Source organism: Cyprinodon variegatus, unplaced genomic scaffold (assembly GCF_000732505.1).
Source record: "Cyprinodon variegatus isolate N-32 unplaced genomic scaffold, C_variegatus-1.0 Scaffold104, whole genome shotgun sequence".
Taxonomy (NCBI): Eukaryota; Metazoa; Chordata; class Actinopteri; order Cyprinodontiformes; family Cyprinodontidae; genus Cyprinodon; species Cyprinodon variegatus.
This window is the reverse complement of record NW_015150557.1, coordinates 526,550-552,868: the sequence shown is the minus strand read 5'-3', so window position 1 is coordinate 552,868 and position 26,319 is coordinate 526,550. Positions and strand designations below refer to the sequence as shown.

General features: G+C 35.1%; 1 protein-coding gene across 1 annotated transcript in view; it reads right to left on the bottom strand.

Annotated features, from left to right (window-relative positions):
* eys (eyes shut homolog (Drosophila)) overlaps positions 1–26,319 on the bottom strand; it is a 133,856-nt gene that overhangs the window by 49,264 nt on the left and 58,273 nt on the right. The window contains exons 17-18 of the mRNA XM_015374485.1: positions 17,807–17,977; positions 2,023–2,173 (exon numbers count right to left, since the gene is read on the bottom strand). Of these exons, the coding sequence (XP_015229971.1) occupies positions 2,023–2,173; positions 17,807–17,977 (322 nt within the window). The remainder of the gene's footprint in view (positions 1–2,022; positions 2,174–17,806; positions 17,978–26,319) is intronic.

Below are 26,319 nucleotides of genomic sequence, written 5' to 3'. Positions count from 1 at the left end.
AAAGTGGTGTTCTACTTATCTGCTCTTACTTATAGTCCAACATCAGAGTAACACAGAGTTTGTTGTAAAAAAAAAAGTTTTAACAGAAATTCTTTAAAATGGAAAGGTATATGTTTTCTCTTTCTGGTGTCCTGTGCTGTGTAAAAAAAGCTTGGATTATGTATGTTTAAATGCAACTGCTGCCCAACATTGCACAGTTGCTGACACCTGCAAGTTACAGAGGCTGCATTCAGTGTCGTCAACTCAAAGATAAGGAAAGTAGGTATTTGGTGCTCACACGAATACCACTGAGGTCACACACTATTTTACATATGAATCAAAAGTGCTGAACATATCAAGAATAAAAAGAGCTGGAGCTCTGCAGCAGTGATTTCCCCCAATGGCTTCCTCTGCCCCAAAGTGATGAGCCATAAACTGATGCATGCACCATAGAGACGAAGGATCAGTTGTGCAGGGAAGAAGCATTGCTTATCGGACTTATTTGGAAGAGATGTGAAAGAACTGTAAATAAATGTAGATTAAGATCAACCTACCAATTTTAGCCAGCTGTTTTTGAGCCAAGAGTGTTCTTAAGATAATCTAAATGAATAGGTTCATTTAAATGCGTTTTGCTTAAATAGAAATAAAAGAAAAATACTACAGCAAGCATGGTAACAAGACAAAAATAAAAAGCTCATACAAGCTTATATAAATAAGACCCTGGTAAGCCATGGGTAGGAGCTGACAAAGTCAGCTTTTCGGGATTTATGGTTGATATTTATATCAATCTATTACTTGATCTTTTGAAATTCAACTTGGTATTTTCATATTTTTGTTTCTTTTACTTTGGTGGGTAGCACTTTGAGAAAAGCATGTAAACATCACAATAAATAATAATCATAAAAATAATTTTTAAAAATAAATTTTATCTCAAACTCAATTGCAGAACTTGTGAACATCTTTATTTTACAGCCACACTCGAGTTTCCAGTAGCACACAATCAAGGTTTTATCCATTGCACTACAGTAGTTGTACAGAGCGTTATTTGGATTCTTTGAAGATCTGGCCAATTGACTGTTAAAATCCAAAAATGAAACAGTCAATAGTAATAAGACCCATTCATATATGGTGTTAACCTGGTAGCCGCCAGACTGATATTTCTAAAACTGAGTTGAATTCTATGTTATCAGTATGGGATGGCTGCCGTTTCAGTCTGTTCAGAAAAAGGAGGGATGTTTAGTACAATACTTTGAGCTGATTGGGTGATGTGCCAGCTAGTACCCGCCTTCCATAATACGCTTTCAGCCAATCGACCACAATATCACAATAGGATTTGTCTGCAGCTTCTTCAGTGTTTTTCACAACTAGTAGAGAAAGCTGACAAATCAAACTTTTTCCAAATCCTGTCAGAAAAAAAGCACAGACATCTTGTTCCGTCTGAAGTAGGATCTCTGCTCCTTCTTCAAAAACAAAAAAATATTTTAGCTAAAACTAGGTCAGTTGGAGTATCGACAGGTGAGTCTTCCAGCATAGCCATGTTTGTAATTCCCCAGCAAGTTCCTTCTGACTGTCGTCATGCCTACATGTCCCGCCCCAGAAAACACTGCTGGCTCACTGGTTGTTACGTGATAGACATATTAGCCGGAGTCTTTTGAGATGGATTTGTTGTGTTGTGTTGCGTGATTTGTTGTTGAGACTGAAAACATGGATCTTGTGACAATCCAGCTTGCAGCACAGGGTTATTATGGTGTAGCACTGTGAACTTAACATCGTAGCCCCCATAACATTAGTCATATGGAAACATGAAAAACTCATACGTCAGTTATCACCTGTTCTATTTGCCAAGTGTTGAAACTGTTGTAACTGATAAGGTTACCAGATGTCTGAATTTTGGTTTGCTATCTATTCATGTAAAGTTGGTGTTGTGTTTATTTTATGTTATGTAATCATACAGGCTAAATAATAACATTGGGGTTAGAGTTACAGTAACAATAACATACAAGATAAGAAGTATTCAAACATCAAGAAATGGAAAAATCCTACCGTATAAGGATTGGCATCCATCTGTTTTTATTGATTCTCTTGCCAGCAGCTGCATATAAAATATTAGTGTCACCACAGCCAAGCTGAGCAATGGGGCTTCCATCTTCAAGGAACACATGCAGGAACTGATCTCCAAAGTTCTGCTCCTGGGCTGAAACACAGTAAAAAAAAGGTTGAGTTTTTCTCTTTTTTTTTGTATTAACAAATGCAACACACTATTAAAGCTTCAATGTAAATGTCATAACTCTTAAAGCAAGATAAAGAATCATTTTATCAGAAGCCCCCACCCCCCCAAACAAAAACAAATAACAAAAAGGATTTCTTTTGAAACTCAAAAATAGGTTTGGGCCTTTTAGAAAGCCCCTGAAAACGAAAATGATGAAAAATGAAATGAAAGCAGAAACATATAAAACCAGTCCTCATCCTATATGTAATCCTAAAGCTTAAATATTCAAATATTTTGTTTATACTGCACCAATGTCAGTCAGTATAACGGAAGATGTTTAGCACAAGGTCATATGTGGTGTGATCAATACTCAGCATATGAAAACCTGAGGGAGGACTCCTGTCTGCTAACAAATACCAGCCGATAGGCTTGGCTTTCTCTAGATAAAAGCTTATCAAGAAACATTCACATTTCTGTGACCTCAACAACAGCACACACACGCAGACGGCAAAATGTTTCCTCCTTTAAAGAATAAAACCATAACATGGAGCTGACCCAGACCTGAGAAGTTCTAAAATGTCAAAAGCTCAATGCAGAGTCTCCGTCTGCATGCAGCACTATGTTTATTTCTTAAAATCAAAACCAGTTTGGTTCATTTATATAAGGCCAGTTTATGAGGACAGTCAACAAATTCACCTGGGACACATGTCAGAAATCCTAAGCTGTTTTTAAAAGTAACCCTGCACTAACTGTTCTTCATTTTGAACATGAATAAAAAATACAGACAGATATCTGCTCAAAGGGCAAACAGAGTTCATTTAAAAAAGATATATAAAAATAAAAAACTTCAGTTTTGAAGGGAAGATGTTTAGAAAAAGTAAAGAGCCACTGAGCAAAAAAAAAAAAAAAAGTACCCATTGCTGCAAAAGGCAGCTTTGGTAAATTTATTTAGAAAATACAGTATATAGAAGAATATTAGGTTTTTTTTTATTATATATTTATATATATATATTTATTGTATACATAGTGCCATAAATATCTTGAAATGTGAACTAGATCTCTTCAGAACTGATGTTATAGGGAAATAATTTGGTATAAGACTTAAAACAAACTTTGTTCACTTCAGCATTGAGATAATACATCAATCAACAGCAGCGGATGACATTACTCTGCAAGTCCTAGTTATGGATCTTGAAGCAGTGACTCCAGCTGTAGTCCAAGTTTTATAAATCATTTGTAAAGGTTTTTCCTACCCCACCATTTTCTTCCAGTAAACCTTTGCTTAAAAATAAAAAATAACACCATGAAAAAACACCTCTCTAAAGAGCTCTAAATAATACTTAAGGAGCAGCTAAATTACATCTGCGTTAAGCTGACTCCAGCTACTTCTAAGAATAAAATATCATTAGGCCATTTTTGGCATTTTTTATGAATTTTGTCTTGATCAAACATTTTCGTTGGTCACATTTGATCACAATTGTTAGCTGCATCAAATCCATCCTGCAAGAAGTCTGTGCAGTTTTAAAGAGTCAGTATTGTTAGCATAATACTTTGCAAACTACTGTGGTCTTTGTGAGTAAGGTGGAAAAATTCCCACCAGCACCTACACTGCTGTCTGAATAGACAGGAGCTAATGCATGGCAATTTTAGAATGCAGGTCATTGAGGGAGACTCAGATAGAAAGGGAATGTGCCCTTCTTGTCTCACTGTGAAGGAAGACGTGGTTACATGGCAGGGGACTGAGCAGCAATGCTGCCCTGTTTGAGAGACCTTAAATGTTTCTCTGTTTCCAACAAGGCCTATAGAGGATATTTCAGCTGAAATAGAAAAGGTGACAAGGGAGTTCTAGTCCAGAGAGAGCTACTGAGAAGGTGTAGAAAAAACCTGTTTGATATCCCAAAGACAACAGGGTTAGAGCCACAATCTCAAGAACAAGGCTGATGTGGCAAGCTAAATATAGGATGAAGGTGTGTGTGGGCTTGACAGCCTTGTGTCTTAGCAGAGTGCATGTCATCTATGCTAAGGTGCTGTAATGACATAGGTGGGTTGATTCAGACATCAGTAAAGAGAGCAGGACCAAAGCTAGCAGTTTGAAGACAGCATGGTAACAGAGATGGAAATCAAAGCAGTATTTAACATTATGAAAGGGGATCAATACGATGCTGGTCTCTTCATCAGATACAGCAGAGGCTGCTTTTTACTTAAAATGCTTGGTATTTCACATTTGCCAGTGGCTTGTGTTAGATCATTTAAAAACAAAAATCACATTAGATATTGATAGGTCTTTTCCCACCCACATACACATTTTAAAATAGATTTCCAACATGTTTAACTTGGATTTAGCCATTATACATTTCACTGTTGTTCCTAAACTACTATGCCCTCTTCACATGTAAAAACCAAAGAAATCAGGCTGTTGTCAGTAGCACTGGAAATGTGGGATACTTTCCTTCTTTACCAGTTAAACCATGATGTGACAGGTTTTTGTAAAATACTTGTTTCCCTAATCATTTAATTTTCTCTGCCACTACCATGACAAATATGTATAAATAAATATTATAAAAACATTGTTCACACCAAATACACATCCAATGGTTTAAGCAAAAGCAAAATAATCCTTCTCGATCATGGAGAAAATGTACAGGTATCATGTCACTCAGAACCTGCAGGCCATAACATGCTTTCCTTTCTGTTTCAGATTATCCAATCCAGTTTCCCTCAATAAATTGGTTTATGACTTATTCCACAGGTTAAACTTGCTCCGCTTATCAGGGTGCAGTTAAATATACGGTATTTATTAAACTTCCACCTTTGTTAGGCTAAATCAGAACTGTGCTTTGAGAAAAAAAAGATCTATCTTCTTTTAACTTCACAAGCTCAACAACCCTTTTCATAGCCCTAGTAATTTGTTAACCAAAGACTACAAAGTTGCAAAAGACATTATGGTTAATCATTTAATAACTTTGTGGTACAAAATTTTTATGTGTGTTGCTGCTTTGTATATTGCGATTTGCAGTGAACGGTAACCCTACAATTGGTTGGAAAATACTGTATCAAAAAAGGAGTTACAAATAGTGTTTCTTTTTATTTGCATAGATACGCACTGTTTGCAGCCTGAACTGATGGCATCTACTACTTTTATTTCAAGATATAGAACAGAATGTCAAGGCCTCAAAAAATGTTTTATTATAGACATTAAGTGGAAACAGGTGAATGCACTCAAATTGTTTATAATAAAGATAGGAGAAGACTGAGAAAAAAAATAATTCACCTTGGAAACTAAGGGAGGCAGGAATCCCTTAGATCAATATTCTCAGAACTTGAAAGAAAAAAAAAACTGGAGAGACATAATCTGAGGTAAATAAGTTAAATAGTAATAAAATGCAATGTTACATAAATAATAAAGAGCTGCTAAAAAAAGTCAAAGAAGGAACTTTAGTAACGTTGACATGTGTTGCATACATCTTGGATGTAGAAATTGTCTACCATCCTGTCAACCATCCAACAATTCCAGTTAAAACTTTATGATTTGGAAGTTGGACATTTCAACTTGCAATATCAAATGCAACGTATCATAAGCCATGATGTACAAAATATAATAATTTTTCTATTTATTGCACAAAACTTCACAGAGACAAAAACAACAACAACTGCATATTTGTAAGAAAAAGAAAGAATCAACACCAGGTAAAAATGACCTAACCATGAAATAAACTTAAACAACAACTACAGAACATAATTGTGCTTGACACTTCATCATCTAAGTTGTTTTCAAAACCATAGTCTAGAAGAAAACTAATTAGATTTAATGAGCATGACAGCACAGAGTCACACAGATTTCTAAAACAACTTCAGACAAGTAGGACTTAATAGTCTCTTCTTTTTGCCTGATTTTTTTTACATTGTGCCATAACCCATCTGCGGACAAATATTATTTACAACAGATGTCAATGTTGTCCTTTTTTTCCCTTTTTTCCCCAACATTTTTGTCTGAAAGGAAATAGCTTTGTGCCATCTCCATAGCCCTCTTTCTATGCACTGAACCTTACAGAGTATTCGTCCTTTCTGTCAGTGCCTGTCACCTGTTCTCTCTCCTCTTCTCTCCCTCCATTTACCCCCAACAGAATCACACACACACCCATCACCACACAAATGTTCACACACAGACACACAAAAACATCCCACCTCCAAGTTTTTCTCCTCTCATATCTGACAATTGAAGTCCAGGGGGAGACTCAAAGATTTGCTTCAGGGAGAGTTGGTGAAAGGGAAGGCGGAGAATAAGGAGCAAATGTATCTCAATCTCAATGTATATCACTTTGTTTTCTTCTGATTAACTTTGTCTGTTCAATCTCTGAAGGTTTCTCTTCAGTTCCTCTTGTCTAATTTTAAAAAAGCAAGCATGCTATGAGCAAGGAAGAATAACTAGATAAAAGTCACTATGCTGGTAACAGAATGTATGCTTTCATCTATCTTAACTCAAATCCCAATGGTTAAATCTCTGTATTCTGTAGTGGTGAGCAGTTAGAACAATATAGGACGAATTTAGCTGAGACAAAAAAAAGAAAAAGAAAAAAAAAATCCAAAATGACACAAAAGATTGGTTTTGAAAAGCTCTTTTCATACTTAATCTTAACAGTGAGAAATGTATCTATGAAACAAAGATGGCAACAAAGATGGCGAACTTTGGAAATTGATTCATATAATGCAGATTTATGCATCAAGCCCCCTGGTCACTGAGAACCCACTCCTGGTCCTGAATATATGACATAAAACAACTAGCAATACAATTACAAGTATATTTACATAAATAAATATTTAATAGGAATAATGAGAATAATGAGAAACAAAATACAAAATCTTTTCCCTACATGCATTTATTTTATTATTTCCTTTAGTAATTTAAACTACATTGGTTTATTGTGTATGTATTGGATCCAACCATCCACATACCATAACGAAAAGTTTACTTGCTATGGCTTTTTTACGCCACTATCTTTAATCATGTCTTTGTCTAAAGAAATACCATAGTTTATTTAGGGTATTAATTAAAACTCAATTATTTAAATAAACATATCAATATCCTAAGTATACTCTCCAGTAAAACATTAGAGTTAATTAAAATTATAGAGGTGTGAAGCAGAGGTCTAATTTCAACCAAGTTTTGCCAAGTAACACATAAAACATTCTAAAGCTATACCTTTCAGTTTACCCCTATGAAAACAATAACCTTTGCTCTGCAATTATACTTATTTTATTCTTAATATTATTAATAATCATTATCATTGCAATTAATAACAATTCTAATTAAAGTTAATTCATAACAAAAATCATGTTTTGGATTGTGATTTATGGCCACCAGTCTTTAATAATTGCACTGACAATTGATATTACTGATTAATATATAACGTAATGTGGATATCAAAACCATTTGCAAAGCAGGTTCTAAAGCGCTAGCAGTGTTAACAATTTACTGTATCTTTTAGGAGTTACTGTGCCTTATGCTGCGTTCACACCGGACGCAGCAGGTGCAGCAGGAGGAGCGAGTTTACATGCAAAGTCAATGGTTGACGTGCATCAAGGCGCAGCAAAAGGTCCTGCAGCGGGTTTTGAGCAGCAGGGGCAGCGCGTCTGAGTAGCTGAAGCAGCTCGTCGGGAGCGTTCAAGCATCTGCTTCTGCTGCGCCTGCTGCGTCCGGTGTGAACGTACCATTATAGGGGAGTGGCGGCCTAGTGGTTAGGGCATAGAGCTTTGAATCCTGAGGTTGTGAGTTCAATCCCCTGCTGCCACTCTGGCTCCCTGAGCATGACCCCTAACTCGACACTGCTCCCCGGCCCATTGCTCCCAAAGCGGATGGGTTAAATGCAGAGTTGTTGTTTTCAAAGGCTCATGGCTTGGAGGGAAATACGACAATGGTTGCTTTTACAATCCTCTTGGGGGGGGGGCTTGGGGTTATGCTGCTGCAGTAGCAGGTCAAATTCAGGCAGGGCAATTCGGCTGCAATTATTGCAGTTTATAACTTAAAAGGGGAAGGAGTTGGCCAGCTTATATGGGTTCTTGAGAAGTTGGGTTGTTTAGCAATTCTGGCATTTCTTCTCCTCTAGCTTAGCAGCATAATGAAGTTGACGTGCTCTGTGGTTTGTCAATTCTGTGACAGAAGGATAGAGTAGGCGGAGTTGGTTGTACAGCTTGGCTAAAGCAATTCCAATACTCCGTGGTTCAGTAAACTTTTAGAAATGAGGCCTTTTGTGTCCCAAATTCTTCCATGACTTTCCTGTTAGACCAATTCCAAATGTGCCTCTTTTCAGCAAACTCGAACAAGGAGGCAATTATAGGCTTTGCAGATAAACCATTCTGCAGGCTCCATGCTTCTAAGCTTCTTCTTCAAATGAGGGTGGGTGGGCAACAGCTTTTGACCTGTAAAATGCAGTACCACAAGGTTACCTCTATGATTCAAAGAAAGAAACTCAGCTGAGGTGATCTTCTTCAATGCATATGCAGCTGCACAAGAAACCTAATGGCTGCTATTGTTGCCCTCCAATAACCTCTTATGTGACGACACATCTGTAGACATGCTGGGAGCATTAGTTACGTTTTTTTAACATTGATATGGCAATACAGATTTCAAAACTATTGCTGTTTCTCAATTCACAAAAACTGCCAGTACGAACTTATGTTCTTGCTAAGTAGGTTCTTGACAAAAATACAGGAAAGTATGGACTCGGGGAGAACAGGAGCATGCAGCTTACATATGGTTCAATTAGAACCATGGTGGCCATACATCCGACTTTAGGACGGCCAGTCCGGTTTTAAGAAGACCTGTCCGTCATCTGCCGTTGCTTTGAGAGGGACGCCCATTTGTGAAAAGTATGTATATTGAGATGCAAATCAAAAAATTATATACACTTAAATAAAAAAAAATGTATTGCAAAATAATCTACTGTGGCAGATTATTGGTTCAAATAGTTAAATATATATGAGACATTTTATTGTACTGAACGGTAATCAAATCAGCAATGTGGACATGACTGATATCAGCTCAGCAGCTGGTAGACCAAGGGATCTGAGCGCACTTGCAGACCAGAAAAATGCCTAAACTGAAGACAATATAAAATCCTAAATGGATCAAAGAAGAAGGATTTATATCGAAAAGCAGAAAGGATGATATCATGCCTATTGTACGCTGTGTTGATGTGACGTGGATGTAAGCAGTAAAGGTAAAGGTGCCAATGATCAACATGCTAGCACAGATAAGCCCACGGAACAATAGAAGTGCAGGAACCTCTTCACTTTTTTTTTCCATGAAGCCACATCTCTGCAAGATGACAAAATATCTGCTGCGGAACTTTGCAAAGTGTGTCACGCCATCAGGCATCACCAATAATACCAGAGAGTTGACTGTGGAGTAAAAGTTGACCGACAAATCTACAAGGACTCATTAATAACTAAGGGGGTAACCTGTGGAAAAACGAAAGCTAAAGCTTTGTGTGAAAATGTCCTGCCACCTTTCTCAATCCAATCTTATTTGGACTACATAAGAGAAAACAATCTGCATTATTCACTTGCGACTGATGCATCAAACAAAGATCAAGTGTTTCCCCAACCTATTGAGATATTTCCACTTTAAGGCTGGCATGCAGAATGCTTTGTACCATTTCCAGTGACAGTAATGAGACATTGGAAGCTATAACAAATCAGTTAATGAAAAAACTCCAGATGTCTGGTCTGAATTTGGAAAGCATGTCAGCAAATAAAGCAGACAATGGCAGTGTAAATTATAGAAAACACAACAATGTTTATCAAAAGCTGAAAGCAGCTCGAAGTGATGTGCTTGCTGCCAATTGCTTAGCGCATATTTTGCACAATACATGAAGATATACTGTATGGCAGGCAACTTGGATCTAAACATTGAAAATCTTGTGTTAAAAGTATGCAGACATTATAGCATCTCAGCCAGTAAAACAGCACAGCTGAGTCTTGAAAGGTGTTGGCCACCGTAATTGGAACAGAAGTATACTTGTGATGTCACCACACTCCTGGCTCATCTGGAGCTGCATTTCACCTCCTGTTATTAATAGTCTCTAGATAACAATAAAATCTTACTTTTTTCATTTACGAGGAGATATATTTTTACACAGATAAACACAGATCAAATTAACATTTTGCCAAATAAAACAAAAAATCGCCATCAGGGCCAGCGTACTTCACACACAGCTAAAGAGAGAGGGCTGCTGCAGACCAGCTAAGGATAGCCCTGGCTGTGGTTGGACTCAGAGGTCTGCTGGTTGCCACTGTCCTTTCAACATCGAAACTTTTTTTTAAATTCCGCACTAAATCAGCAAATGTTCTCGCCTCAAATTATGTTAAAACTTACTTTTATAGGACAATGGCAACAGAAAATAAAATGTTTAACTTAATGCTCTGAGCTCTGTGAGCACTCCACTGGAAGCTGCTGTCAATCTCAAGAACAGACAAGTCTGCTCTGATGCATAATCGGTAAGGACGTAGGAGCGGGAACAACATCAAGGGACTTTGCCCGTTCTTGGTCTTGTGTTCATGTGAATTGGAACAGTACTAGGGCTGAGGCTGATGACGTTTCACAAGCACATGAGAATGAACAAGTACACATATTGAGAACATTTTTATGTGTTTGACTTCCATGCAGTTGTCAAACCAAGTTGTTATGCAAAAGCAGTGTCACATTCTATTCTGTTCTTTTCTTTTTTTATTCTATTTAGAGACTTGCCCATCTTTTTTCTGCAGTATGTAAACTAAAGGCTAGGGTGTTGTGAATCAGAATCCAGTCCAATCAAATTTATTTAAAAAGCACATTTAAATGGTGACCAAAGTGCTGTACATTAAGAAAATAAGTAATACTGTAAATAAGTAATAAAAACAAGGATAGACCACATCACACCTCACACAAGAACAAGCAATGTATGCCGTGATGAATGCCAAACAAAAAAGGCAAGTCTTTAGAAAGGATTTCAACAAAGACAGTGAATTAGCATCTCTGACAGGTAGAGGAAACCAGATCCAAAACTTAGAGCCACAACAGCAAAAGCCTGATATCCTCTGAGATGCAGTTGCATCTATGGAACTGACAATAGCAAATCAGCTGACATTAGACCACAAAGGAGAGAACAGGTGTTGCAGCTTTAAGAGAATGGGTAGAGGAATGCCACCGAAATATTTAAAAATAACAACTAAAAAATATAGATTTTCAACTCAGTTTAGTACACAGCAAACAAAAAGCTGTCAGAGCAGGGATGATGTGTTGCGCCTAATCATACATTGCCATCTGAAATGTACTTTAGTTTGTTCCAGTGGTTCTTTAAAAATATGACAAAATATGACCAATGTTTATCATTATTTAAATGTACATATTGCTGCAGTAGGGATGGGAGATTTGGTGGATTTGTTCTAAAACAGTTTCTTACCTTGTATCAAAATCTTTTACAAAAGCCATGAATATTGTCTTACAGATAAATATGACTTTCCTCTAATGTCTTTCCACCACCAAAAATCATGTGTATTAGGTTTATTAGACACTTTGAATTGCCTTGAGGTGTGCGTTTCTTAATGTTGGCTTTTGGTCAACTAGAAATGATGGTAACAAGGGTATGCCCTCTCTCTCACTTAGTGAACTGTTAGATATAAGCAACAGAACAAGCCCCTAACAAAACCTCACCCCCAAAATTCTAGAAGGGATTCGGTGGGTAAATAACCTGAGCAGATGGATGCTCCTTTAAACCCTCATATTGTTTTAACAATCCAAATTATAGAACCACTTTCAAACCACTCTTTGGTACATTTGAAATGTCATATGTACTTTATAAATTTGATATTAGTAATTTAAACCCTGTTTTTTTGGTTATGGGATGCTTGATCAAACCAACAGGTGCAGAGTAACAAGTGAGATATACTTGCATTACTGTAATTAAGTTCTATTTGTTTGCATGTTGTATTTAAGATGTTTAGAAAAGCTGCACTTTTATTTAAGCATGTTTTATTTCAAGCATGTTATTTAGTTATGTTCAAAAATACTATATGTTGTTTAATAAAATGTATGTGTTTTAAAAAAAAGACACAAAAACAACAACAGTGATCCATCTCTGGAAAATAAAAGAGGTTAAAATGAACAAAACAAAACAATATATAATAAGTATCTAATTAATAAACACTAGTGGTAAATTCAAACAGGAAGGCTCTTACTTGCCATCCATCCCATTACTAACCGCCAGCCTATTGGTGCAGCTCTATGCTTTCATATCAGCCAACATTCGTTCAGGATTTTGCCTTTTTAGGGCTCCAGATTCAAGGACTTATTTCTTTATTGCTGAACTGCAGTCGTCCTCCATCCCTTCACCACCTTCATTCCACTAACTTCACAACAGTTCCCCTGATTCACAAGCCTCCATTCACCACCATTATCAGACTCCAGGTGGAAGACGTCTCTGACCTGCATTCAGTATATATGTTTTCTGCTGGGGCCACTGAGCAACTTAACCTTATACTGTACATTTCTCGATGTCAATAAAACTTTCTAATAGCTTCCTTTTCTCTGCTTGAATTTTTCCAGTTTAAAATAATATATAATACATAATGTAAGTGTGAATTTGCAAAGTAACTCGATTCAAGCTAAAGGTTTAGCTCACTAGTTGGGAAACCAAAAACTATTTGATATATGTATTGCTAAAGGATATCCTTCCCACCTACAGCAATGAACATCAACAACTTGTTAAAAAAAAACAAAAACAAACCTGATGAGTACTTTTCGTTCGATACAATATAGTATTTTGGATAAGATAAAAGTAACTAAATAAAACTAATTTTTACTGAAATAAACATAAATAAGGGGAGTGTTGGCCTAGTGGTTAGAGCACTGCGCTTGTGCTCTAATAAGGTTGCAAGCACCCGCTTCAATCCCCACAGGAACCCAGACTCTGGGTTCCTGAGCAGGGCCACACTGCTCCCCGGTAGCCGCACTATAGCAGCCCACTACTGCCCAAGGGAATTTCCCCATTGTGGGACAATAAAGGGATTTCCATTACTTTTTAATAAGGTACTTTTTCACTTTTATTTGAGTAACATTTTACACGAGTAACTTTATTTTCACCAAAGTAACTACTTTTATTAGAATAATTTTTTTTTCTCTATCTACCTTATTTCCAACATGCATAATGAAATACACATCCATCTTGGTTGGCAAAGTACAGTAAGTACCCGCCATGTTAATATTTCATTGAGTATTTCAATGTAACAACGCTGAAAATGTAATGCAATATAACACTAGAAAGTTCAAATAGTCATTTCGCAGCTCGTTGTGATAAAGTGGTTCAGTTTGTGTTCACCACTTGTCCCTTATACTTATTTTTTATTTATAATGCCTTTGTTTATTTTTTCTGTGTTTAATCGTGGCTTGGTCCACTAAAGTGCAGGTGTGTTGCCAATTGGGGATACAAACTGTAGTTCTGGGAAGCTCAAGGAAATGTTTGTCAAAGTGAAAAAGGCTAAATAAAAAAACATCAGAGGAATCTGAAACCAATGGCTGATGCTGTTTTCTTGTTCAGCTTGCCAATCCTTAAGCAAAATACCTCACCCTCGCACTACGGCTAAAATGTGTCCCCTAAAAATAAGTCAACACAAGATTAAATGTCTACACTGTTGGCAATAAAAGTGAGTATACACCTTCCCAAGGAACTTATATTTCAATTATTTAACTCTCTTGGATGTGGAGTTCACTACAGCTTTACAGGTTTTTCTATGGAATCCTCTTCCATTTGTCCATGAGATCACAGAGCTGGTAAATGTCTCATCCTTTTGGGCTCTTCCACCTTCCAGTTGAAGATACCAAGCAGACACTCAATGTGGTTTAGGTCGGTGACATCCTTGGCAAGTCAGGTATATTTAACAAAGTGGTGTTTGGGGTTTTTATAATGTTACAATACTGCTTTACATTTCTAGTTTCTGAAGGAAGGGGATTATTTTCTGTTTCAGGACAGTATGTCACAGTACAGCTTTTCATTTATGGTTCCCTCAATGAGCTCTGAAAGTTAGCAGCATCAATGCCACCCCAAACAATGACACTCCTACCCCCATGCTTGACTGCAGGTACAGTACACGTATCTTTGTACTCCTCTGCCGATTACTGTGAAACACGATTGACACCATCTGAATCAAATAAATGCATCAAGGTCTTATTAGACCAGACAATCCATGTCCTTGGTCTGCCTGAATTTAGCAAACTGTTTGCAGGGTTTCTTGTGCATCACTTTTAGAAGATAATTGGGGCGTTACTCACTTTTGTTGCTGGCAGTTTAGACACTAATGGCTTACTGCTGAATTATTTTGAGGGGAGAGTAAATCCAAAGGGGTTGCAATCATCACACTGACTACTTTATATTGTATCAAAGTGTCAAATCTTTAGTGACGTCCCATAAAGAGATATAATGAAATACTAAAAAATAAGGGTGGTGCACACTGTTATAGGGTATTCAACCCCAATTTGATAGTTAAAATAGAGTCCAAATATAGATGTAGATGGAATTTAGATAAACTTTCTTTTACAGATACTGTATTACATTTGACTAAATACTTTATTTGAAAAAGAAGAATGGGCACAAATTGAGTCTCTGGATGTGCAATTTTATTAACACAATTCAAGTAATGGTTTTAAAGTAAAATGTAAACAAGTTCAAGGGGTATATGTACTTTTGCAAGAAAATGTCAATACTTTCCAAATTGGTAAAATGGAAAGTAATATAATATAAAATTTCATTTCACTACAAGTGCATTTTTCTGTTTCTAAAAACACATAAAACAAGTAGTTACTATAGTGAAGCGTCTTTACAATTAGTCTGCTGCTCTATTCTGAAATCCTTTCTTAGAGTCTGCAAAACAAGTATTATAATAATGTATCAAACACTTTTGTATAGCTTAACATACTATTTTGAGAACAAACATATTGATAGGTAAATTTACAAACTTATTTATACAGTAAGTGCCATCCATTTGTAGATTAATTGGTGTGCTAAAATTACAGTCAATACATCAATATTTACATTAAATACAATCACAGATTAGCTTTATGATTAATAAGAAATGTTGCCTTGCTTTTTATGAGGCCATGTAATATATCTATAGTGAACAGAAAACATGTGTATTTATGTCCCTTTCTTCATGTTCTCTTCTCTACACCACACAAGACCAAACCCTAAAAAAACAACATTGCAATAGGCACAATATAACTAAATAATAAATTATTGATCCAGATTTTCAGTTACACAAAATGTATTTGTAGTAGCTCTAAATAGGCCTTGAGTCAGACATTTGCTATATTTTCAATAAGGCATTTGACCCATTTTTAAATAAACCAATTCATATAAAAGATATATATTAGCATTTTTAGAATTTCCTAGCTAATTTATTAATGGTTCTTTAAGAATAGAAAATTGACCTTTAGTTTAAAACGGAGGAACTTAGCAAACCTAAAGGGAGACCAAAGTTTATCCAAAGAAAAAACATTGATATTATTATTTAAAAAAATCTCAGTATCTCATAAAAGCATTAGAAGAACTACTACTTAAAATACATATATATTTTCAGTCCAGTTTTAAGGTTTATTCTAATAAACTTTAAAAGCTGAAAATTCACCCTAAGCAAAAATGTACTTGTTTAGATTTATTCACACAGTAGGAAACATAATGTTTGGGTTCAAGGGAGCATTTTAGCCAGCCCTCATCTTGCTGTTACATAGTCCCTGAGATTAGAAATTTTCTGCTTTGATCACAGGAGAGACATTTAACCCCGAGGTGCACTGTAACATTTTACAGACCTGGAAATGTAGATCAGAGACTGTGAACCTACAGAGGATGTCACAGATAAGAGGTTGATCTAGGCCATACCGGCAAGATGAATGTTATGATGTCTGTACTCAGCCTGTGTGAAATAAATCACCCATGATCGCCACACAATGCACGGTGGTTAAACTTTAGTTGGACTTGCACCTGACTTGTGCAACATGGGAGCAGAAAAATCAAGGTGGCTGCAGTTTTTAGAGCGAGGAGCAGCAACTGTGGTCCGCAGAGACACACGCTTGGATGTTTTTCGCAGTCATTAGAGGACCTATAACTCAAGGCATGCATGCTGTGACCTCACCTCGAAGCTGTTTGGAAACTTAGTACATGCAAATGCTTTGACAGATTTGTAATGGAGATTAATATGGTAAGATTAAGCCTCATCCTCATGGTTCAGCTTTTGTAAAACTCCTAGAAAAATTATAAAGAAAGGAATGATGAATAAGATCTAAGCGACTTCTCTCTCTGCCCTAAACAATGCTTTATTGTTAGGAGAGTCCACTCAGGGGCTGTCTGGTATCCCCATCCCAATCTTCCTCTGTAACAAAGGGGTTTGTGTATGTGTCTGTGCAGGTGTAGCAACAAAGGAGCTGGTAAGAGACAGAGATACAATGTAGAGCTCAAGGTTGATGTAAAGGGTGAAAGCAATGTTATCTCTGAATGTGAGTGACCAGCTCTTGAGAACTCTTTTGTTTGCTTTTAGGTTACAGCTCAATCATCTGCTGTGAAACACAAAAAAAAAGCTGCCGTGGTGTCCGCAGAAGATGAGTTGGAATAGTTATCCTTCTGATGAGGACAAATATTTCCTCTCAAACCTAATGTTTCTTTTTAAGTTAAGCTTTATTTCTTACTTTTATGGTCTAATTGTTTTAAAACCAAAATAAAACTTAACATTTACACAAAATATCTGTATTTGCCTTTAAAAATTACCAACAAAATATAAACAACTCATGGTTTTTTAATGAATGAGTTGATATTTCCTTAAGATTCTTCATACCACTTCTTTAATGTATAATATAAAAAATTATAAATAAATGGCAATTCTTATACTGACAGTAACAGGAGATCAAAATGTATTCAATTTTATACCTTTCCTTGTTCTATAGATAATTGATCTCCTGTGATACATTCTTTAGCCTTTTAGAGTAATAATGAATTTACATAAAATTGAACTGCATTAACTGTGTTTTCCCTTCATTACAGCAACTGCTGTAATCATTTTCTGTTAGAGAAGAACATTTTGAGAACTTTAAAAAACCTTAATAAACACATTTTTACTTTTGCTTAAAAAAAAGAGAACAACCACTGAACATTGCTCTAAAATGGGCTTCAACAACACAGATACCAAGAATTTTACTTTCCAAGCATATACTCTTGCCTGGTACTGCTCTGAATATTAAACTAAATTGCAATAAATAAAAAGCAATCAAATCACCTTCTTTAGCTGTACACTTAAAAGAAATGTGATAAAGAGAAAATTAGTCATGTTTTACAGAAACAGACTATTAACAAACTTTTCTAAACCTTTGTATCATAATAGATTCTATCTAACTGGTGGCTAACAGCGTGTTTAGCACAGAGGCAATTTTCAGGCAAATAAAGAAATTGTAAAAAAAAAAAAAAAGGTGAATAGAGCAAAATAGAATAAATAAAGTTAAGTAATAAAAAATATAAAAAGAAAAAGTTATAATAGTAGTTATAATAGAAGAAAAGAATCAGAAAAAATAGTAATTTATTCTTTAATGGAAACTGTACTCACTGAAGAGGATGGTGCCCTGTGTTGATTTTGTTTTAACCATCAAATAGAAAGAGATGCCTTCGGCTGGAGTTGTTGAATTACTGCTGTCATTCAAAGGTTGTGAGAAGGATGCAAGAGGCTTCAGCTTCAGGTATGATGTCCCATCAAAAGATGGAATATAAACTCTGCTATCTAGAAAGAAAAAGTGAAGATTTGAATAGTCATATTCAATACATTTCTTTTGAACAAGTGTAATTAAAACATGAAAAGTTGCAGTTCTTTTTCTAAATGAAATAGATGGTTAAGTCATTATGATCACAAACTTACAGCACCTTTTAATTGGGTTTAGTCTCACTGCAATGCTATAACTTCACAATAAAATAGAAAAAAAATGACAATTTTTAATTCTAGTACATTAATGCAGAAAAAAAGGGGCACATTTAGCATTTTTGTTTTGTAAATAGTACAGAAGCCCCTTTAATGTTATGTTGACCAGAATCTAAGAAAGCAAGTTTTTTCGATATAATTATAGGGTGACACAAACAGGCACTCATAAAAAAAAAAAGTAAAAAATAAAATAAAATAAAAACAAAAAGAGAAAGGACTAGGGAACATGTCACGTGCCATGTGGACATGTGATCTTTATATTTTAGAAAATTAGAACAAAGGAATAGCTATAAACCTGCAGCAAAGGAAATAATGAGAACGTTTTAGATTTATGAATAATATGGATTGAATGAAGACAAGTTTTTGTACCATAAATATCATGACAGGGGTGGCAAGAGAGATAAAAATTAGCAACACATTCAAAATTTACTGTTCGAGAATTTTAATTTTCCAAATATTTCAGAGTCAGAATATTTGGCCGATAATAGCAGTGTTATGTCATATACAATACATTCAAAACTCTTCTAACCAATCTGTTTCTGGTATATATGTCACATTTTAATAAAAGGGAAAGCTGAGCTGCAATTTTTCAACACAACCTATAAAAAACTAAAAGAACAGAAGCTTCATCAAAATAGATTTGATGGCAGCCATCTTGGTCTATGTAGCCTTAGATTTCAGTCCCAGTAAAGTGGTTTGAAAGTTTGTTTTTGAAAAGAAGAATGGTATATCAAGTGAAAGCAATCTCTATAAATGCTTTCCTGAGTAAGTAGAAGAGCAGAAATTGCCCACTGTTCTCCTTTGCAGCACATGATGGCCTGTCTGTGAGCAGAGTCAGCAGAGCCTTGTCAGGGCTATGTGCCGGTGTGTCATTTCCCACTGGATGACAAAGCGGTTTGACTTTAAGGAAAGGTGGAGAAAGTACAAGCTCAGGTCATCAACTCCACAAACCAGTGATAATTTGTTGGCCTTTTACACAAATCACACTGCACACCATGTGGATAGTTTGCTGATCAGTTCCAAGAAAGATAACCCAATACAAGTTACATAAGCCACATTAAGGGGAGTCTGCTGACAGCCTCTGCATTCAAAGAGAAAAGGAGCATGCACTCAGCTAAGAGCTATATGAAGATTATGTTGAGTTTTCTCCTATTATTTTTCCCGCATTATGGTTGTGCTAAATGTTTTTCCAAGTAACAAGTACAGAAACATATTTTTTTTCAAATCACACATCAGTGGATTGAATGTCTCCATTCAATTTGCCTCAAAAACTTCTTTAAAAAAAAAAAAAACTTCTTGGGTTTAAAAACAAAGAACTCCAGGAGGGAGAAATTACCTTTGAATCCAATATTGCCACTATGTATTCATTATGTAGTGAGAGCAGCAGTTGTATACTGCTAATCACCATTTTGCATTACCTTTTTTGTTGTTTGATTTAGATTTATTTATTTATTTGACAGGGACAGTGTACATGAATAGGCATTCCTGCAAATGCACCAGAATCTGTCTCTACATCTGAGAGAAAAAAATCCAATGCATAAATTTTAAAGTTTTTTTTAAAGTATATGGAATAATTTCAATCTGGAGTGACTCACACAGAGGAAAGCCTCAATTAGAAAGTTTGATTGACGTGAAAACTGTAATTCATTTGGAATAAGCCGAGACATCAATGCTGAACGCAGTTAATCTGCATGAGGTGGTAGATCAAGGTTTAAGATGTCTTCCCCCATGGAATCTGACACTAGTGGTGGAATGGAGGCTAGAGAATGAGTGTAAAAAAAAAAAGAACATTTATTAAACTAAACAATCATCACTACAATGGAAGCTATCAATAATATGAACTGCAAAATGTTACAACTAGATATTTTCACCTTTTAAAGAATAAACTTAACAAGATTTTAATAGCGTTTCACTATTGGAGATATTCCTCTTTTTTGTCACTTCTTCCCTGCCTTCTTATTCATCCTCTCCTCCAGAGAAAACAGTGTTGTTGACTTCTCTGGCTTCTGCGTAACACTACATGTAACAGATAGGCAGCCAAGGCTTTGAGACACAAAATACTGAACATCCGCGTTAATGTCTCTGTTGATGAAATAGCTGTTTCTTTGGACCAAAAAATGATGAATCAATCTTTTAATATTCGTTGGCAAGTTTTCTGAACAAGGAATATTAAGCTGGCTTATTTTTAAAGACACAGGCAATTACAGCAACCACACACTAGATACCCACAGAAAAGAGTTGGCAACACCGGGCCATTATGTTGGCAAAGCTGCAGGCACACCACATCAGGTCCCATTAATGTCAAACAATGAAATACAAAAACAAAAAAAAGTTCTAAAAGCCTTTATTTGTTCCTCTTTTCTTAATGGTTTCTTAATTTTAAGATTTATTGACAGGCGTATAGTTTGCTCTAGATTCCTTCTCCAATTTGCATATGACAAACATAGGACTGAAGCTGTGGTGGGGGTGAGGGTGGTGTACAGTGTGTTAGTGTGACCGGTGTAACATGTCAAATAAAGGTTGCTGAAATGACACGAATGAGACATTGTGCACTTGGCATTTTATTTTTCTCTAGGGTTCAGCTTCTTATATTACAGCTTCTAATATACAAGTCAGAAATAAACCCTGGGAGCTGTGGAAGGAAGCTGTGATCAATACAGAGCAATCTTAAATAATTTCCCACTTCACTGGTTTTGCTTTTTACACATAAGACCTGACATAGGCGCTATTTACAACATACTCTGAGATTGATTTGTAAGAATCTGTGAAACACTCAACGAATACTGGTACATTTTACAGCCTGACTTTTATGATGAAAACAGAATAAAGATGAATACTAAAATGTGTTACGGCACTTTGTAAATGCATTTATACTTCATGCATATTTTTATTTTCTTTTTTAGGTTTCATAAAAAGCTTTAATGTATTTTACTGCAACAGAAATTCATTCATGGTCTTTCATATCTTTTTTTTTTTTTTAATTAAAAGCTGAAAATATTTAGGATTTATTTAGCTTCCCTTAAATAAGAGGGATGCAAGCAATTGCCTTAAAAAGTCACATAGTAAACAGAAAAAAATCCAACCTGTCTGTAATTCAAACTCAGAATAGTTACACTTAAAAATGAAGCTAGATTATTATGCCTCTAGGATTGAATCTCTTATTGAGATGGTACAATCCATCACCTAATAATGGACAGAGTATAAGTGGAAACAGTAATTTTATTTAGGTATAGCAACACTTTATGGGATTTTCACAAGAGGAAAACAATTGTCCAAAGAAACGCCTAAATCATCCTATCAAGTTATGTTTTCTGCACATTACTATAAACAGAAAATCTCAAGCATGATTCAACAGTTTAGCCATTTGAGTATTAAGCTGTAAGATCTGTAGGGATAAAAAAGATGGTCAGAGTTTATAGGAAGATGCATGATGCCAAATACAGGAAAATTCTGGTTCTTCTAGATTACTTGAGAAAGTAGCAAAGATGGAGGTTCATCTTAGAAAAAAAATAACTTACTGTAGCTTTAGAACACAATCACGCTATTGCAATATATAAAACAGAAAATAACAGGGTCAGCATAATGCTCAATCAGCAAACGTGTATCTCTGTGCAAAGAAAAATAAATCTGTCAGTATCGAAATGTCAACTATTTTCAGTATTACTTTTGTTTATAATATAATTTGTTGCTTAAAATAAATATTCTGTATACCCCTGTGCATTATGATGCATTTTTAGCTTTGTTTCACTTGTCAGCCTTTCATCAAGGGCAGGAACAAGTTCTCTTTCGTCACTGGGTTGCATATTTCTCTATAATTAGCTCAGAGCAAGGGTGACTCGCTCCGCTGTTCTCATGTGGCTATTACTTAATTCGACAAGATGTAGCGACAAGATTGTCACCAGGCAAAGTTGCTGTATGGCAACTCACATCCACAGACTGTGTCAGCATGTAAACAACCCCTGGACTTTGAAAGTGGGCTATGAGAAACTCGTGTTGCAAAGCACATTGTTGGATGAGTGCTCAAATGAGATTGGACCCTGTTAAACCTGTGACCGGAGTTCTTTTGAGAAGGAGCAATTCCTCAAACTCAGCAGAAGTGACACTAAAAGGCCACAGCTGGTATTCAAAGAATGAGCTTTTAAGTCTGACAAGTTGGGAAATAAGCAGCAACTTCTTTTCTGGTTATGGATGGGAAAGGGTGACAGGATCCTTGCAAGAAAAGAAAACAAAAAAACAAACAAACTGAAGGCTTGATTAATGTTAAAGCTACAGTGGAGGAAATGTGTTTGACAACGTGTGTTATACTAATACACATTAAAACACTGTATTCATTTCCTAAATAAAGCGGTCATATTTACATTTTTTTTGTCGCACAGACATAATTTTTCTAGCAAAACAACATTCCGCAAGAAGTTAAAAAACAACACCAGATAAATTTATTGTTCATCCCCAGTGGATCTTTAGCCACAGGCCAAACAGTCTTTGATAATTAACTAAAATAAAAAGCTCTATCATTGAGTCAATGTTAGCAGCTTTGTCATTTTACCATGTCTCACAGGAATAAAAAACAAACAAACGAGAGCCTTAAAAATAGAGGCATTTTATTACAGTGCCCACAGAGATAGATACTGCTTTGTAAATTGGCTAAACACCTGTAAATTACCATGTTCAGAAAAAATGGAGGATGTGTCAAATCAGGGTGCTGGATGCATGCAAGCTACTCAGGCTCATGTTAATGACTGTTAATGTTGGCTGCCAGGCAGGATTGTGTCAGCTCTGGAAGCATAAGATTATGCTAAGAGCAACATTTTCCAACACTTTAAATTATTCCTAGGTCAACAATGTACAGCACATATGACAGTTGGGAATTAATGTTAACCATGAATTCTTCATTTAAAACTCATGACTGAGGGCATAGTTATTTCAGGTTCTTTTTTTTTTGCTCTGCCTTTTAAGCTAAGGGTCCTTCTGCAGGGCAAATGACAACAGCAAAGATGGATCCAGGTATCATGCCCAATTTAAGTAGCTTTAGCAGGAAAACTATTTCTAACTATTTCTAACAAATTCTTACCATAATTATCAACTATCTAATGTTGATTTAATCTATCTCTGTGGATGCAGCAATGTATGAAATATATTTGCTTGCCTGCTATATATTTTTATAGCAGGAGTTTTTCTTTAAAGTGTTTAGGAATCATTTAATTCACAAATACTTTATTAATCACATGGGGATACTAAATAGTTTTTTTTTTTTTTGGAGATGGAGACTTAAAAAAATCTTAAATTTTCAAATTTAAAATATTGTACTATAATGCTACAGCATAGAGGTGCACTTTAGATATGACATTGCTTTTTTTTTCTCTTTTAGGAGATCTATGATTTAACATGTATTATGTTATATTTTGCAGTTTTTTAATGAGAGTTCTTTGATTTCTAATCTAAAAAGATAGGTCATGTTTTTTATTGCTTCTGCTTTGTTTTTCTGGCTTTGATTTTTGCTACTATGTAGCTAATGAGGGAGTTGCATTTTAAGAATGGTCTCTTCTGATGCGCCCAGAAAAAAACATGGTAGATTTTAACCATTTATGTTTTACCGATTATAGTTATCTGAAATCTACAATGTAGCATAATAAACCAAAACAGAAAACTTATAAAGAGGTGATGATAGAGATATTGATTCTGCCTGTAAATAGTTTTGTTTTAGAAGTACAAATGACAGATAAAATGTATATAATATAGCCCCTGAATTTTACCAAAATTTTGTCAGTACTTAAAAAAAAACTAATTAACTCATGATTTTCACACTTCCTTCAGACACAGACATTCTTTAACTTAAAGGGATCCACGATTAGTTGTAAACATAAACTTTATTTGGGAATTTTTTTATTTTTCGGTGTAAATATAATACAGTTCAACCCAGCATACATTGCACAGGTGAAAAAAATATCAACCTCCATGGGAGAAAAATATAACAAAGGGTATATGTTTTTTAAAGGAATACTTAGTTTTTATATATCAAAAAGGGTCATTTCAAATTAAATAGGAAATTATATATTTAGGAAAATGTGTTCAACCAGTCGTGGATTCCTTTAAATAAATTTTTCGTAGTTGTGGCAAATCCCTCTTTTTTTATCCAATATTTTTTTTTACCTTAAGCAATAAATGCCATATCAACACTTATTAACACCCACATTATATTGATGAAACTTGATAGGGATTGGATTTTCTTTCTTTCTAGCTTAACTGTAATTTTTGCTTGTGCAACGCATATAGAACTCTTTTTTTATTATTCAATTTTATTCGAACATAAGACAATTATTAAAAGTAAAACAATGCTAAAAGAGAAATCTTTGTTCAAAAAGGAGTAGAATGAAGACAATGCTTATTTAATTGCACCCCTTTGTTACACAAAACTAAATAATTACTCTTTATGTAAATCTTATTCTATAATGCTATCAAAACTATCTACAACAAAAAATACAGATAGCAATAAGACTATTAATTGTACTACTATTAATAACATTAACACCATTCATCAGTTAATAATAATGTCCATTATCAATACAATACCACTATCAATAATATGCATCTTGTTATCTTTATCATTATTAATTCAAAAGCCAACAATAATGACAACCAAAATCACCATAATTGATGAGAAATAGATAGTCATCACTTTTCATTTCCATACACGTGAAGTAGCATATTTTTGTATGGTGATTTAAACATATGCATATCGGGAGACTGCTTGTATTTTATCCTCCAGGCTGTTCCATCGTTTAATTCCACATACAGACGCACAAAAACTCTCCAGTGGTTTTCAAAGAGGGAATTCTAAATTTCATGAGCCCCTCAAAATTGATAGCCTCTATTTCCAAGATTTTGGAAATTGAGTGGTAATAATTGTTTACTAGCTTTATACGTGATCTGTGCTGTATGTCAATGAACCGCCTCCTGCAGTTTAAGCAATTTCAACTGTAAAAACAGATAATCTGTATGATCCAGATACCCAACACTATGGACTGCCATTTTCTGCAACACTGATAATGAGTTTAATACAATTTTGGAATTACTTCCCTATATCTCAATAAAGTAGGTACAATAAGGTAGAACTAATAAGCAATAAAAAAAAACAGGGAGTTGTAATCGAACAGCTGCTTCATTCTTTTCATGACTCCAATGTTTTTTACCATTATGTTTTGTGTGTATCTGATGTGAGACTTCCAATTGAGATTACTGTCTAGCATCACATCCAGTACTTTCCTTTCATTTTAATTTCCTTTATATTTTCAATAATTACTTGACAAATTTTATTTGTGTACTATTTATATTTTTGCAGTTACCAAACTTTGTTACCTTAGTTTTCTCTACATTAGGTGATAATTTAGTTCTATTCACCCATTTTTAAATGTACTTAAATCTTGATTTATAGTAATAATTACTTCATTGTAATAATCTACAGAATACAGTATATCATTGAGTGTCATAAGCAAATAGGGTCAATTTTGATAATTTAGAAACTTAAAATGTAACATTTATGCATATATTACATAATCTAGGAACCAAAACTGAACCCTGAGGGATCCCAAAAACACTCTCCATACACTTAGATGGATATAAGATCACCCATTTTTACAAATTGTTTTCTCTTAGATAACTATTAATCCAGTCCAGTGCCTCTCCCCTGATGCTAAACTGCTGCAGCTTGTTAATGAGTACCGAATGATTTGTTGAATCAAATCCTTTCCATTAGTCCATACTAATTCTGTTTCAATATGTCATTTTCATGTCATATTGGGTTTTCTTGACTTTTTTTAAAGAGTTTTTCTCTGGATTTTTAAAAATTTGTGACACTGGTCTGTAGGTGTTATATTTGTTCCCTTACTTGAAAAGAGGTATTATTTTAGCTGTTTTCATATTCTGTGGAAATGTGCTACTTTGAATTGCTTAAGTGGTTTTAAAATACCATGGATAATTATTTTCACCAATGACATCGGTCACAGTAAGTGGAGCATTTGTTGGTACACTTAGCCTATTAAAAGCTGGTTTAACCTCCAACTCATCTACTGCTGAGAGAAAGATAGAGTGGGAACTATTCTCAATCAGCAAATTCCCTCATAGTTTCCTTTCCCTAGTCTGGGATTTTT